Source organism: Mustela erminea, chromosome X, assembly GCF_009829155.1.
Source record: "Mustela erminea isolate mMusErm1 chromosome X, mMusErm1.Pri, whole genome shotgun sequence".
Lineage (NCBI taxonomy): Eukaryota > Metazoa > Chordata > Mammalia > Carnivora > Mustelidae > Mustela > Mustela erminea.
Genome location: NC_045635.1, coordinates 90,393,853 through 90,409,299, shown reverse-complemented (window position 1 = coordinate 90,409,299; position 15,447 = coordinate 90,393,853). Strand labels below are relative to the sequence as shown.

Sequence of the window (15,447 nt, the reverse complement as noted above, 5' to 3'; positions counted from 1 at the left end):
TGGTTATCTACATAGAAAAAATAATGGGCTTAAGGACAAAATCTGAAACCAAAAAAATTCTAGGAGAAAACATATTATTGCAACCTTGGAGCTTAAGATATCTTAGAGAAGACACAAAAGACAAGGAAAGGGAAGGGGGCATGAGGGAGTTTGGGGTAGTAAAAAAGTTCTATGTCCTGACTTGCTTATTGGTTACTGAGTATATAATTACTAAAAAAACAATTGAGCTGTTCACCTAAGATCACCTAAGATGAGTGCATATCCCTTTTTGTAAATTATACTTCAACAAAATTACACTTCAATAAAATAACTGTTAAAATGAAAACATTAAAATGTTCATTGCAGCTTTACCTGTAAAAGCCACAAACTGGAAACAACCCAAATGTCCATTAACAGGTAAACAGAAAAATAAAGTGGCATATCCATAGGATAGAATACTACATAGCAAGAAAATAATGACCTGCAGATACACACCACAGCATGAATGACTCTCAAATGCTGACAGAAAGACGACAGAACAAGAAAGTGTACATACTACATGATTCCATTAATATAAACTCTAGAAAATGGAACAAATGCAAGAAAGATCAGTGGTTGGGACGCCTGGGTGGCTCAGTGGGTTAAGCCTCTGCCTTCAGCTCAGGTCGTGATCTAGGGGTCCTGGGATGGAGCCCCACATCGGGCTCTCTGCTCAGCAGGGAGCCTGTTTCCTCCCCTCTACCTGCCTCTCTGCCTACTTGTGATCTCCCTCACTGTCAAATTAAAAAAAAAAAAAGATCAGTGGTTACTTGGGGGTGAGGAATGAAAGTAGGAAGGAAGGGAGGGACTATAAAGAGGTATGGAAATCTTTTCTGGTGACCCATATGTTCATTATTTTTAATGTATCAATGGTTTCACAGGAATTCACATAGGTCACAACTCCACAAATTGTATACTTTAAGTAAATGCATTTTACTGTATGTCAATTATACCTCAATGTTGCTTAAAAACTATAGAGAACCCGATTTGAGCTCAGTAAGAAAGAATTTTCCTTCTATCAACCAGAACAATAGAATTTTAAAATTAAAAGACACTTCCTGGGTATAGCTGACAATGTAGCATACACTCCCTAATTGAGCGCTTTCAAGAATGGGGCATTTCCATTACTAAATATCTTAATTGTTAGAAAATTATTGATACCAAATGTTCCTGTAACTCATTCCATTGATTCTAGGCCTTGTCTCTGGTGCTATCCAAATCTACCTTCCCCCAAATTCAAAATTCATTCAACGATTAGCTACTGAGAACCAGCTACATGTAAGGAACCAGTCTATATACTATGGTGAATAAATAAATACATAAGACAAGGGTCCTATGTCATGGGTTTCCCAATTTGTATCTAAAAATAACTAAATTCAGCTTATTGTCTTTTTTCACTACTGTCTCCTCTGCTGTGGTTTATACTGTGAGAATGTTTCTGACTTGGCAATTGGACTGAAGATGGTAGGAAAGATACACAAGTACAATCGAATATCACCATTTTTATTTAGTAGTTTAATTGTGTCTACTAGGATGAATAAAATTACAAAATCATATTAACAGCTCACCAATCACTAAACCAAAGTGGTATACTGGAAAGACAACTAGAATAAGATTCCTGTTCTGCTTCTGCAACTAACAGCTGAGTCCTTCATTAATCATTTCACTTTCCTATAAAATGATGGAGTTGTTCTCTGTAGAGTAGTGGTTTTCAAATTTTTTAGTCTCAAGACCCTGTTACTCTTATAAAAATCATTGAGGATTCCAACAGCTTTTGTTTAGGTGGGTTTTATCTATCAATACATACCATATAAAATAAAACTGAGTAATATATAAAATAATTATTCATTCATTTAAAAGTGACAATACTGTGCACGGTATGTTAACTAAGTAAAATTCAAATAAAGAAATTTTAAGTGACAATAATGAACCCATTACATGTTAACATATGTTATGTATTTTTATGAAAACTAATTACATTTTTCAAAAGTACAGAAAAGTGTGAAGAGGAATTGTCTGGTTGTTTTATTTTATTTTATTTTATTTTTTGGCAAATCTCTTTAATGTCTGTCTTGATAGAAGACAGCTTCCTCATATCCGCTTCTGCATTCACTCTGTAGCAATATGTTGTTTTGGTTGAAATAGTTGGATCTTCCTATCTGCTTTTGCATTCATTCTGTTGCAATATGTTGTTTTGATTGAAATATATGAAGACAATCTGGCTTCATAAAGTTATATATTTGGAAAATTGAGTACTTTAATAGCCTTTTATGACAATTGTGGATATTTTTTAATACTATTCCAAAGCTCTATAAGTGGTAGACTCTAAGGTTAGTTGCAACACAGAATCTGAAACCTCATCAATTAACTATTTGTACTCAATTACATTAAAACTCATTGATCTATCTTGCCTCTGAATGGATCTTTTACCCATGCATGATATTGTAACATCATGCATTAGTCATTTGGAAAATATTAGTTCACTGAGATTTGCACAACTTCAGAATGTTAACACATTTCATTATACAATATCAAAAAAATCATATACATTAATATAATTACCAATCTCATTAGAAAAGACTAAGATCTGGGAAGCTGTCAAGCTCATAGTGGTAGATTCGAATTCAAGTTCTAATTCTTACTTGAAAAGTTCAAACTTGTTTATTGGCGACAAATACTGCCAGTAGTTTTCCTTTAAATAATAGAGTCACTTTGCTCATTTTCAAGAAAATGCTTGCCAAATACCCAAGTCTGAGTAATTACAGTTTGTCTCATTTGTTCTTTCAATAAAAATGTGTTCCATACAAAGATCAGCTAGTTCAACCTACAACTCAATCAACTGCACATGTGCTTTTCCTGTAAACAAAGACCTTACTTCAATATACATAAGTGTTTTGCATATACTTCCCATTTTGTCATACAGAATATTAAAAAGATGTGGACTCAAGGGACAAGAACTAATAAAATACTACACTGAGACCATTCTTAAGCAAAATTGGCTTTTTATCCCCTAAGTATATGAAGAATACAACTAGGACAATTTGGTACACTGCACTAGCAGTTTTACCCACCATCAGTGCAAATCCCAACAAGTGAAAAGGGCAAAATGTCTTCATACTCTTATTAAAATAGTCCTCATGTTCCTCCTGATAGGATCTTAGGAATCTCAGGGGTTCAGAGACCACACTTCGAAAACCACTGACTTAAAAGATCTTTAATGTCACTCTAGATCTAAAATGTCCATAATTATGTAAATACTCAATATCTTTCATTTGTACAACTCAACAAAACATTAGTTTCCTTATTAAGTAATACATCTTACATTTGACAAATACATGAATTTCTTAAAAATCTGTAATTCAACTAATCCTGGGGACAAGCTCATGAGGTCATGAAACAGGAGCTATTTTTTCCTTCCTAAAAGAACCTTGCTTTTATACAGATTTTCTCACCCACCCAACCTTTCCAGGAACCAACATGCTTTGGAAACAGAGGTGCTGAATCACTGGTCTAGCTACTTTTATGGTCCTATTTCACTTGCCAATGTACTTGTATAAATATATACACACAACACAATTCTAACCAATGAAATATAAGGGCTGTTTTCAGGGTGGAGGTATGGGACATCTTAAAAAGTTTTCATTGCTGATGAAAAAGGACACAAATGAACAAACAGTTCATACTCTTCTTTTACTAGTCAATGTGGTGTCTGCGTGTGATCTCTGGAACTGCAGCAGCCATCCTGCTAGTATGAAGGGCACTAATCTAAGAGTAAGCTGTTAAAGTATGACAGAACAGAAAGGAGAAGGAACCTAGGTCATTATTTGGCTGAACTGATTAACCTTGGAGATATTCTACTTCAAAACTTCTTGTTAAGTGAGCTAAAATTTTCCTTTATTGTCAAGACAGCTGAATTAGTGCTTTCTACCACCTGTAACAGAAAAATACTTATCTGATATAAACAGGCACTATCACTATTATGCCTATCTTTCATATAGGAAATATTTTACTCCATCAAATAGATTGTGAGATTATGGACAGAGAAGGACCTTTCCTCCATTTGCAAAGTCCTAGAGAGCCCAAAACGCAGAATACACTAAGTGGTGTTTCCCTAGTGTCCCACTCTTGGTATCATTTTACTCCTCAAGTTCCAAGATCTCCTTCAGTATTCCATTAGTGTCATATATACTATAAGAAAATTTGGAAGCAATTCATCCAGTTCTCATAACATATAGGAGGAATGTTATTTGAATTGTAAAATGATGGAAATGCCAACAGAATTTCTTACAGTCTTATTGTAGTACTCACTGTCATAAAACCAATTCCATTAATCTGAGTAGCACTTGCTCATAAGCAGTGCTTATGAGTCTCCAAGTTAATAAGTAAATGTAATGTTTACATCGGATTCATTAAAATTAAAAAAAATTAAAAACTGAATTTTGCGAAAGCCTGTCTCATTGTAACATTTGCCTTTGGTTGTCCTTGGTTACCAAATAGCAAGGAATTTAAGGTTCCCATTTCATCAGGGTAGCAAGTACCATCACAGACTACACTTTTGATTAAAGGCCAGCAGAAGCTGCTAAAGGAACAAAGGGCAGTTGGACCTGGATAGATTATGAAGGTAAATAAACTCAAGCATTGATGCATAAAATGAGAATCTGGTTTGTTAAAATTAAAGGAGCCTATGTATCAGAGATCACACTAAAGATGCCTCTCCAAAAGTCCTCAACAATTACTGCTATTAAAAACAAATCTTTGTAATGAAGATTTAGTTAAGTGGCTGGGTGGTTCATTTATAATGTTAATTAGAAAGAATATATTTTCAAAAATTACTTCTGTTCCATGGTTGCTATTGTCAGAGGGGATGAGATAATGGAATCATTACATTTTAAAAAGAAAATCATTAGAGGATAGGACCAAAATCAACCAACCAACTGGCAATCAATTGGGCATCAATTCCATAGTCACTGTACTAGATAGAAAAAAAAAATTATTAAGGTTGTCTCATAGGCACTCTTATACACTACTGATAGGAGTATAATTGGTAAAACCATTCTGCAAAGTAATTTGGCAAGAGAAGATCTCTATCATTCAGAAGCTTAAAGTTCAGCTATTCAAGTGCCACCTGGAAAAGCCATAATATGTAACAGTTTGTGATTTTACAGAGGAATACATTTGAACTGCACAAGCTACAAGGCTGGCATAAAGGCAATAAAGTCTCTTAGCTAGTGAAGAAACACAAGAAGGTAACGTGGGAGTGGTACAAATTGGATGGGGGACCTCTGATTCCACATATACTTAGGAGTTTGTTTCTTAAAAGAGGAGATGCAGGGGACGGCATCGCCCCAAAGTGAGAAAATTATATTAACAAGTAATGGGGGGAAGGTCCTGGAGTAACACTAAGGGAAAGATGAAAGCAAGGAACAGCACTAGACAAAGACAGAGCCATTTAAGTGTAAGCATCATAGGCAGCTATGGGGTAGGGACTGGCAAAGAGGGTGAGAAGGGAGAGCAAGGGGGCACCCATTTCAGATGCATTCCACAACTCTCCTAGGGAAGGGGGAATGTCAATGGATTTGGGGTATATTATATCCTTGCTATTGCTAGGAGGAGGATGAGGGTGGAAGGGGTGATATTCTTGGAGGGGAGGCTCCGCCTTCTGTCCAGGGGAGAAATGCAGAGGAACACAAGGTTTACAGAATTAAAATTAAAATTAGGCCCTTGAGGATGGATGGCATAGGCAATTACAATAAAGAGTTATTAAAGGATGAACCAGTCATGAACATATCTTTAAAATCAAGTCAAGGGATGCCTGGGTGGCTCAGTCCTTGGATGTCTGCCTTCTGCTCAAGTCATGATCCCAGGGTCCTGGAATCCAGTCCCACATCAGGTTCCCTGCTTGGTGGGAAGCCTGCTTCTTCCTGTCCCACTCCACCTGCTTGTGTTCCCTCTCTCCTTGTGACTCTCTCTGTCAAATAAATAAATAAAATCTTTTTTTAAAAAGTAAATAAAATAAAGTCAAGAGACCAGTCACAGGAAGGGGTTATGGCAGGGCAGTGGGAATTATTCAACTTTTCAACATGACTTTATTTTTCTGTATTATCTATCATGTATGAAAATACAGACTGGAAAAAAAAAAAAGAAAATACAGACTGAGGAAAATCTCATGAGCAGGTTTTAGAGCCAGACCATTCTGATTCAAATCTTGGCCCAATTATTCACTAACTGCATGGCTTCAGTCAAGTTATTTAACTACCTTGTAGGCCTTAGATTCCTTATACATAAAAATGGGAATAATATTATCTACCTAACAGGTATAACATAGTAACCACTAAAAAAAAGTTAGCTATAAAAATTTATCTGTTGATATCACCTTTCTTTTTTTTTTTTTAGTTATATTCTTTTTTTTAAATTTTTTTTTATAAACATGTATTTTTATCCCCAGGGGTACAGGTCTGTGAATCGCCAGGTTTACACACTTCACAGCACTCACCAAAGCACATACCCTCCCCAAAGTCCATAACCCCACCCCCCCTTCTCCCAACCCCCCTCCCCCCAGCAACCCTCAATTTGTTTTGTAAGATTAAGAGTCACTTATGGTTTGTCTCCCTCCCAATCCCATCTTGTTTCATTGATTCTTCTCCTACCCACTTAAGCCCCCATGTTGCATCACCACTTCCTCATATCAGGGAGATCATATGATAGTTGTCTTTCTCTGCTTGACTTATTTCGCTAAGCATGATACGCTCTAGTTCCATCCATGTTGTCGCAAATGGCAAGATTTCATTTCTTTTGATGGCTGCATAGTATTCCATTGTGTATATATACCACATCTTCTTGATCCATTCATCTGTTGATGGACATCTAGGTTCTTTCCATAGTTTGGCTATTGTGGACATTGCTGCTATAAACATTCGGGTGCACGTGCCCCTTTGGATCACTACGTTTGTGATATCACCTTTCTAAATGTTAGGGTCTACTGCATGTACCAAAGACTCTGAAAATACTAATGGCTTTTAACCCACTAATTCCCCATAAAGGAAGCAGTACTAAGAAAAGAATACAAAATATGAAATAATAAATATTCATGGCAGTTTTTCTTACAATGGCTTTCAAAACTTGAAATTTAAAAATATATTCTACAGGGGCACCTGGCTAGCTCAGTCAGTACAGCATGTGATTCTTGATCTTGGGGTTGTGAGTTCAAGCCCCATACTGGGCACAGAGATTACTTTAAAAAAATCCTTTAAAAATATTCTATACAAGTGAATAAGGAAAACTAAAATAAGATAAAGAAAGAGGGGAAGGTAAACCATAGAGACTGTTAAATATAGGGAACAAACTGAGGGGATGTAGTAGAGGGATGGGGTAACTAGGTGATGGGTTTAGGAAGGGCACTTGATGTAATGAGCAGTGGATGTTATATATAACTGATGAATCACTAAATTCTACCCCTGAAACTAATACTACACTACATATGAACTAATATGAATTTAAATCATTTTTTTAAAAAAGAAAAAAATGAATAGGTGATTTAATTGTGGTGTGTATAAATTATATACAGTCATTTAAAACTAGTACGTTTTTTTAAGATTTATTTATTTATTTGAGAGAGAACATGAGCAGTAGGGGCAGAGGGAGGAGAGAGAATCTCAAGTTGAACACTTAACCGGCTGTACCTACCAGGTGCCCCTAAAACTGGTATCTTAAACAAAGAATTTTAATAACATGGGAAAATGCTTAATAAGTAAAACAAGCATTAAGATATACAACTGTATATGAAGTAATCTCAACTTTTTAAAAAGTTTTAACCAATTTACTTTTTTAAAAAAAATATTAGATACATAAAGAGGAAAATCATTAACAATAATTAGTTATTTCTATGCTGTTGATAGAACAATGGAAATGTTTTTATTTTCTTCTTTATAATTTTCTGCATTTTCAAGTTTCCAATACTGCACATGTATTACTTTTGCTATTAGACAAAACCAACATGTAAATTGAAGAAATGAACAAATATATAGTTCTTGCCTATAATCTAATAGGAAGATCAGATAAAATCTCAGGAAACAAAATGCCCTGGAAGACCAAATACATTTAGATACTAGACAGGAAGAGGATAAATATTACAAAATTTTCAAAGAAGAGTAAAATCAGCCATTGATATGTAATAGTAAGGCAAAGTTTCACAGAAAGACTATTCTCACTAGCTTGTAAACTCCATGGAGGCAAGAAACTTGTCTATCTTATATAATTTTATCCACAGTGTCTAACACAAAATGATTTTGTGAACAGTACACATCCAAGAGGGTAGAAATAAAACAACATATATCATTCTTAAATACTTATAAGTAGCTGAACAAATATATGCTGGATGAATATAAACATCACACTGAAACTGAGCAAAGATTTGGATCCACAGGTTTCCAATCAAAATGGAGAGGCAAGGGGCACTGGGTGGCTCAGTCAGTTAAGTATCTGCCTTTGTCTCAGGTCCTGGTCTCAGCATCCTGGGATGGAGCTCACATCATGCTCTCTGCTCAACAGGGGGCCTGTTTCTCCCTCTCCCTACTGCCTACTTGTGCTCTCTCTATCCAATAAATAAATAAAACCCCTTTAAAAAATGGAGAGGCAAAATACATACGTAGTGCTCAAGGTATTATATGAAAGCTCACCTAGACTAGAATGGAGACTGTATATTGTAAAATGTAAAGAAAAACAAGCTTGGATGGAGGGAAAGATCACTATAGACCCTGAATATCAGGCAGAGAATTTGAGAGTTAATGCATTAAGAAATGACAAGTCAATAACTTGTAATGACAGCAATGAAATCTTAAATGTATTCACAATTTGCCAACTACTATTCTAAATGCTTTACATAACTCCTCTCATTTTATCCTCAAAACAACCTGTGACATAGGTACCACGCATCCCCTTTTGCCAATAAGGTAATTAAAGCTTAGAGGTTACCACTTGGTTGAAGGTAACACATCTACCAGTCAGATTCCAGGTCTGACTCCAGAGGCCAAGTTTTTAAAGATTCTGCACAAGACCTCTCCAAAGCCCACAAAACATGTCTGCAGAGAGACACCAGATTCTACAACATCAAAGATATATTTTTATTCTGTGGTCTTGGATACAAATATACACAAAGAGAGATTGAAAAAAGATAGATAAATACGTGGATATACATCTGTGTATATATACATCTATGTCTTAGTTTTGTCTGCTGAGAAGGTATAGAACCAACGACACCTCAATAGCCATGAGCACACCAGGCACCCACACCTTGACTTCTAAATACCATTATCCAATAAAAAGGATCAGGGCTCCCTAGAAAAATGGCTGATTCCAGGGTTGGGGCAGTTTAAGTAGAAAAAATGAGGCTGGAACATTTTGTAGTACCAGAATGTAAGGGAATGCTCAAAAGATGGCAGGGACACACTGAAAGGACACAGAAGCCAAATGGAAGAACCTCCCATTAGCCAAATCTGGGATAATTTCAGCAAAAATAAAAGTAAAAATAGCAAAACTCATTATAACTCATAGAATAAAACAAATATCCGTAACTCCATACTGCTATAAGTAACTGAAAGGATAATAAGTAAATAACAGAGGTGAAGTTCTTTGCTATATTAGATTTCAATTAATAAGTACAGAAAATGTTAAAAACTGAAAACCACTATTGGCAAATATCACAGTAATAATTATTCAGGCCAGAATTCTCAATAGATGCTAATTTCAAGCAGGCAAAAATATGATGAAAAACAGGATATTTACATTGTCTCACAATATCGCCTCATACATCTTTATGAGATCAGCTCACTTTGTAATTACAAAAGGAAAACACAGGGACTTTATGGCATATAAACCTGGTAGACACTAAATGAATCAATTATCAAGGTTAACACAAGGTCAAAAGTCTAGTGTTGAACATATAGACATTAAAAGCAAAATAAAAACACAGAAAAAATGTACACACTCTTACACAAAGGACAAACTCATTTATAAATATATACACAAAACTAAAATTATCTAGATAGTTGAGTAAATAGAATTTGATACAATGGTTAGGTAAATTAGAAAAAAAAAACAGAAGTGAACTGGGCAATTTAAGCAGAGAGCCACCATATACACATACCCTGTTTAATCATAATAGACATGCTACTGAAAAGTTTAGCATATTTAAAATTATTATGGAAACTGACAAATTAAAAGAAAAATAAAGCAAGACTTTCTTTAAAATAATCATCCACCACAAATAATAGTTGTTTTATAAATCTAACTTTTTATATGTGATAGTATAAAATCACACCTTCAACAAGTAATTGCTTCTAGATTGCTTTTAAATTATATCTCTATATGTAAACATTGTACAAAGATCAAACTGATCTCTATTATGATCTCTTAATGTAAGTCCAAAGCTGTTTCCATTATAAGATGCTACTTCTCCTAAGATCAGCAGGAAGAGATATAATCCCCATTATCATTTCCATTTCACATCCTGTGTTTCCCCCATCAAAAAAAAAAAAAAAAAAGTAGCAGAGATCCAAACACTCAAAACAGCAAGTTAAGTCTCTATAAACCACATACAAAGGAGGTACTATAGTACAGTCATTGAGGGTAAAGAATTTGGAGTCAAACTGTCTAAATTTCCAGCCCCACAACTTAGTACCTATGTGATTTTTTGGAAGTCACCTAATCTACGATCCGTAGCTTCTTGATCTCTAAAGCAGGGACAACAATCATATATATCTCTTAGGTCTGTTGTGAATACTATATATGATAATGTACATTGCCATATTAGCACATGCTTGGCCCATAGTAAACACTCAAATATTTAAGTTATGATCACAGTGTCAACAATTCTTCCTACAGAGCAGTTAATTCATAGTATACTTCAAAGGAAAAACTGTTCCAGGTCACAAACGACACCACTACCCTGAGTATGTCGTTGCCACTGGTCACAAGAGAAATAGCGTATTTAAATTAGAGAAGCCTATCTACTCCACTGCCCCCAAACACTAACATTTGTATAGTAGGGGGTAATACAATCTTACACACCATATCCATAAATCTAAGTGCATATCCTACTGATAGTAAGCATGGGTATGATCACCTTTACATAAAAATATGTTATTTCCACCACTAGAAATTACCTTTGCAACGTAACCCTGCCTTTTTCTCATACTGTTAACCTTTTCAGAATTAAGGTTACTCTTTTCCACCTAGTAATCACTGTCTAAAAAAAATCTTCCACGTATTTATGATATCCCCATTTGGTATGACTTCAGAGATATATCATTTAACTATGAAAAATTAAAGCAGTTCTTGTATCAGTGTTCTTCCAGATATAAAAGCCCCAATACCAGACTACTTCGGTCAACAATCAGTCAACCCCACTACCACCCATTTTACTCTGGAGAAGGTCACCAATATCCCCAGCATTAATATGGATAGAAGATACCACTCATACCTTTGAGATGATTAAAACATTTCACCTAACTAGGATATTGATGTGTGAAGTAGAAAAAACAAACCCCTGGCTTTATTAGAGGCACAATGTCCTAATGATAGAGAAATAGAATATAAAATGTTCTTTTAAAACTATATAGAAAGAAAAAGGAAAAAAAACTGCATATCTTCTGTAACTACTTCATGAACCATCATTAAGAGTCCAAGAAAACAAGCTTGCTCCCAAGTCTTGTCACCCATAAAAAGAAATCTCACTTTTAATATAAATTGTTTTAATACAAACTGATGTATTGTTATACATACCTGTATGACTAATATCAGGTGCACATTTACTAATAGCAACATCAAAGTAAAAAATTGAAATATTTAATCAAACACCACAAAACCTTTGCCCCTGGGCCAAATGCCATAAGCGTCAAGATTTTTTTTTAAGATTTTATTTATTTATTTGGCAGAGAGAGATCACAAGTAGTCAGAGAGGCAGGCAGAGAGAGAGGAAGAAGCAGGCTCCCCGCTGAGCAGAGAGAGCCAGGATGCCAGCTCGATCCCAGAACCCTGAGATCATGACCTGAGTCCAGGGCAAAGGCTTTAACCCACTGAGCCACCCAGGCACCCCGTGCCAAGATGTTTTTAAAAGTTTTTAAAAGTAACTACTTTCAACAACACAACTGTAGTTTTATCCAGGGGTCTATAAATACTATTAAGTGGCAAAACCTTACCCCATTAAGATGCTCTGTATCAAAAAAGCAATTTTAAGTCATCTCTAATTTTTCGGAGGAACAATTACAAGTGTGGTTGATAGTCATGGTTTTTCAGAAGACTCGCTCTCATAATTACATTGTGCTTAGAGTAATGTGAAAGTTAGTTTTCATACCTTGAGTACACATTTTCTGGAGGATAAAAGGACAATGTAATCTGAGGTATGCAGACTGTATAGAGAAACCAGACAGCTAACTTAAACGTGGACCCAGATAAGCCATAACACAGCAGCTGCATATATAAAGAATTGATAACTCACTCAACCACGGAAGGCCTAAGCCATGATCTCACATTAAAGTGTTTTTAAAACCACCCATTAAGATCACTCAAATGTAATTTTTAAATAATTTGTCGCATACTTAATTCTTTCAAGGTTAAGGGACTAGAAGGATGATGGGCTTCAGGCTGGAGAACATTTCCTTTAACAAAGCCTTTACATCTGCCTCAACCCCAGAAAGACTGTGGGTGGGACTACCCAGAGATCCTTCTAGGAGATAATGAGAGACTGGGGTTTTAATTCTACATTCCTAAAACTGAGTGGAACTTTCTGCTCTGTCATTGCACAGGTGCATCCTCCTCTGTCCTTTAAACCAGAATACTCACTCTCCTTTGAAAAAAGAATTCTTTTCCTTTAAATAGGTGATGGGCATATTTTCAATTTGTTTAGGTGCCTCAGTAAGACTTTTTTTTAAAGTAAATAAGCAAAATCCCATAACTTAAAAACAAACAAACAAAAACACAACTCAGAAAAGACACGAAGCCTGAAGCCATCCATCTTTACCTCCTTCTTCTTTGGTGTGTTACCTGAGCGTCCGCCATAAGGATGTCAAAAGGGGGACACAAGGGCTTTAGTGGCCAGAGGTGTGGCCTAAGGAAGGGGCAAAAGGGAAGCACTTCCTGGGCGCGCTCAGCAGTTTGATGGAAGCTGGATATAGAAAAGGCAAAACATTCAACTACAGGCCAGGTTTAAAAGACTGCGTGGGCTGGGTACAACTAGTGTAAAGGTTAGCGGGTAGGAAAGGGAAACAACCCGAGGGCGGAGGGTGGGGAGGAAAAGTTTCAAAGACCCTCCACTAATAGCCTAGTGAGCTATTAACGTGCGTCCCCCACCCCGGCTCCACTCTGCGCGCGCGCGCGCACACACACACACACACACACACACACACACCCCCTAAGAGCAGCTAGCTGTAGGGAAGCCAGGGGCCCTATTTTTAAACATAAACCTCTCCCCTGGGCTGGAGAAGGCTAGAGTTACCCGCGTTGTAAACAATGTTTCTTCCTAAGCAAGTGAGGGCAGATTGGCCAAGGCCGAGGAGAAAGGAAGGTAAAGGGACAAAAAGTTAATTTCTGCCCTCAGAGTGAGATGACTGGTGTTGAGGGGGGGAGTGGGGGGTAGAAGGAAGGACTTACCGCAGCCTCTGCAGGCTGCCCCCAAAGACTCAGGGCCAGTAAGAACAAGCCGGCAGCCAGGCTGACTCCGCGCAGTTTCATTCTTCTCCGGCTCCCGCAGCTCCTTCAACACCCGCACGAAATCCCTGGCCAGCTCTGATCAACTGACATAATCTTGAGTTTATGGGGAGAGAGCTAGAGGCGGAGAAGGACAGCGAGGGAGTTCCAAGTGTGCCCGTCAGCTTAGGTGAGGAGGAAGCTTTTTAAAAGTGGAGGGGGTGGGAAAAAAAAAGAGAGAGAGAGAGAGAAGCTCTTCTTCCCTCCCCCCTCCCCTCCCCAAAGCCCGTCTCTCGGGAGAACTTTTCCCTTCTGTCTGGACTTGCAAACTTTTTCCTCATGCAAGTCCCACAGCTCAACTTTCCTCCCCGTCTCCTCCCGCACCGCCCCCTCCCCGCCAGCACTGGGGAATTTGAGGATCACTCCGCCACCGCTTCAGACTGCACCAGCAACCTGCGAGGGAGTGACGCTCAGTTATTTGGGGGAGGGAAACTTCCAGACCACTTAGCTGGGCACCATGAGACCAACGGAGAAGCTTTTCTATTCGTTCACTCTCACCTTCCGTTGGTATTACTCTTCCCTGACCGGTTCCACTCTCACTGGTGAGAGCACCAAAGCCAACTACAAATAGACCTGAGCTGGGACTACTTTTTTTAGCGGATGGATCTTACAGGAAACTGAGATTTTTATTGTTAATGGTTAGAAACAAATTTTGGTCGCTGCTCCCTGGGCAGCTGGAGTTGTTTGCCTTTCACCTGCTCGCAGGAAAGTGTCTACATACAATAAAATATGTGAAAAATATTAGGACCGTGTGTATATATATATGTTACATAAATATATATATTTATATAATTAAATATATTCTTACAACCAAAGAATCAGGAAAATGAACCTACTTACATGAAGCTTTTATGCGTGTTTAAACATCTAAGATTGAGGAGCATTCAGTAGGTATTAGTAACTATTATATGGTTGGATGTTATTGTAATACAGTCATCTTTTTATTATAGCATTGCTAAATGCTATAATTTGTACCTTTTATATTAAATAATATAAAAGGTATTGAAACTCATTGCGGTTGTGTTTCCCAAGGATTCAATACAGTAAATTAAAAACTTTCATGCTGTTTTCTTTAAAACTAACACAAACACCTAATTGGAAACATTGATGTAGTTAATGGCAGTAGAATTGATGTTTCCGAAATAAAGTAGACTTGAGCATTGCTTTGGTAATCCTGATCTGTAGATTTGTTAAGTAACCAACAGGCCCAGAAACTATTTTGTGTGTACTCCTTGGAGGGTCTTTGAGGATTTGCTGAACATTTCTGTTATCTCAGACCCTAGAATTTGCCACTTGAGAGTCTTGCAAGGCTTTGGACCTATTCATGGGGTCCCACTCATCCTTAGGTTCTACACAGTTTTGGGTAGATTTACAACTCCAGAAAGAACCACCAAGAGTTTAGTAGACAATCAGAATGAGTGTTATATGCACTTGGGCGAGTGTGCAAGGGCACTTCGGGGTGAATCTGTAGGAGTCCTGTGCCCTAAATCTATTTATGTGTAAGAGTTAACAGTGGTTTATGGAAGTGTACGCTGCATAGTTGCTTAGATCTTAGTGTATAGGTCTCTATGACCCTGAGCGTGAAGCTATGGAGATGCGTGGGAATGTTATGTGCAGAGGTGTCTGAAAGTGAGAAAGACGCCTGGCTGCCCAAGGTAGGGGGGATGATTGACAGCAGGCAGCCCCGCC

General features: G+C 37.1%; 2 protein-coding genes across 5 annotated transcripts in view; one reads left to right on the top strand and one right to left on the bottom strand.

The window, feature by feature from the left end:
* The window catches only part of COL4A5 (collagen type IV alpha 5 chain), a 238,612-nt gene extending 224,480 nt beyond the window's left edge, over positions 1 to 14,132 (bottom strand). For 3 of the 4 annotated variants that reach the window (XM_032331820.1, XM_032331819.1, XM_032331822.1), the window contains exon 1: positions 13,663 to 14,132. In XM_032331820.1, the coding sequence (XP_032187711.1) occupies positions 13,663 to 13,743 (81 nt within the window). In that variant the 5' untranslated portion in view covers positions 13,744 to 14,132. The remainder of the gene's footprint in view (positions 1 to 13,662) is intronic. The other variant, XM_032331821.1, reaches the window with a different exon arrangement.
* Positions 13,191 to 15,447, top strand: part of COL4A6 (collagen type IV alpha 6 chain) — a 281,441-nt gene continuing 279,184 nt past the window's right edge. Inside the window, exon 1 of the mRNA XM_032331816.1 lies at positions 13,191 to 13,256. The gene's annotated coding sequence lies outside the window, so the exon portion shown is untranslated. The remainder of the gene's footprint in view (positions 13,257 to 15,447) is intronic.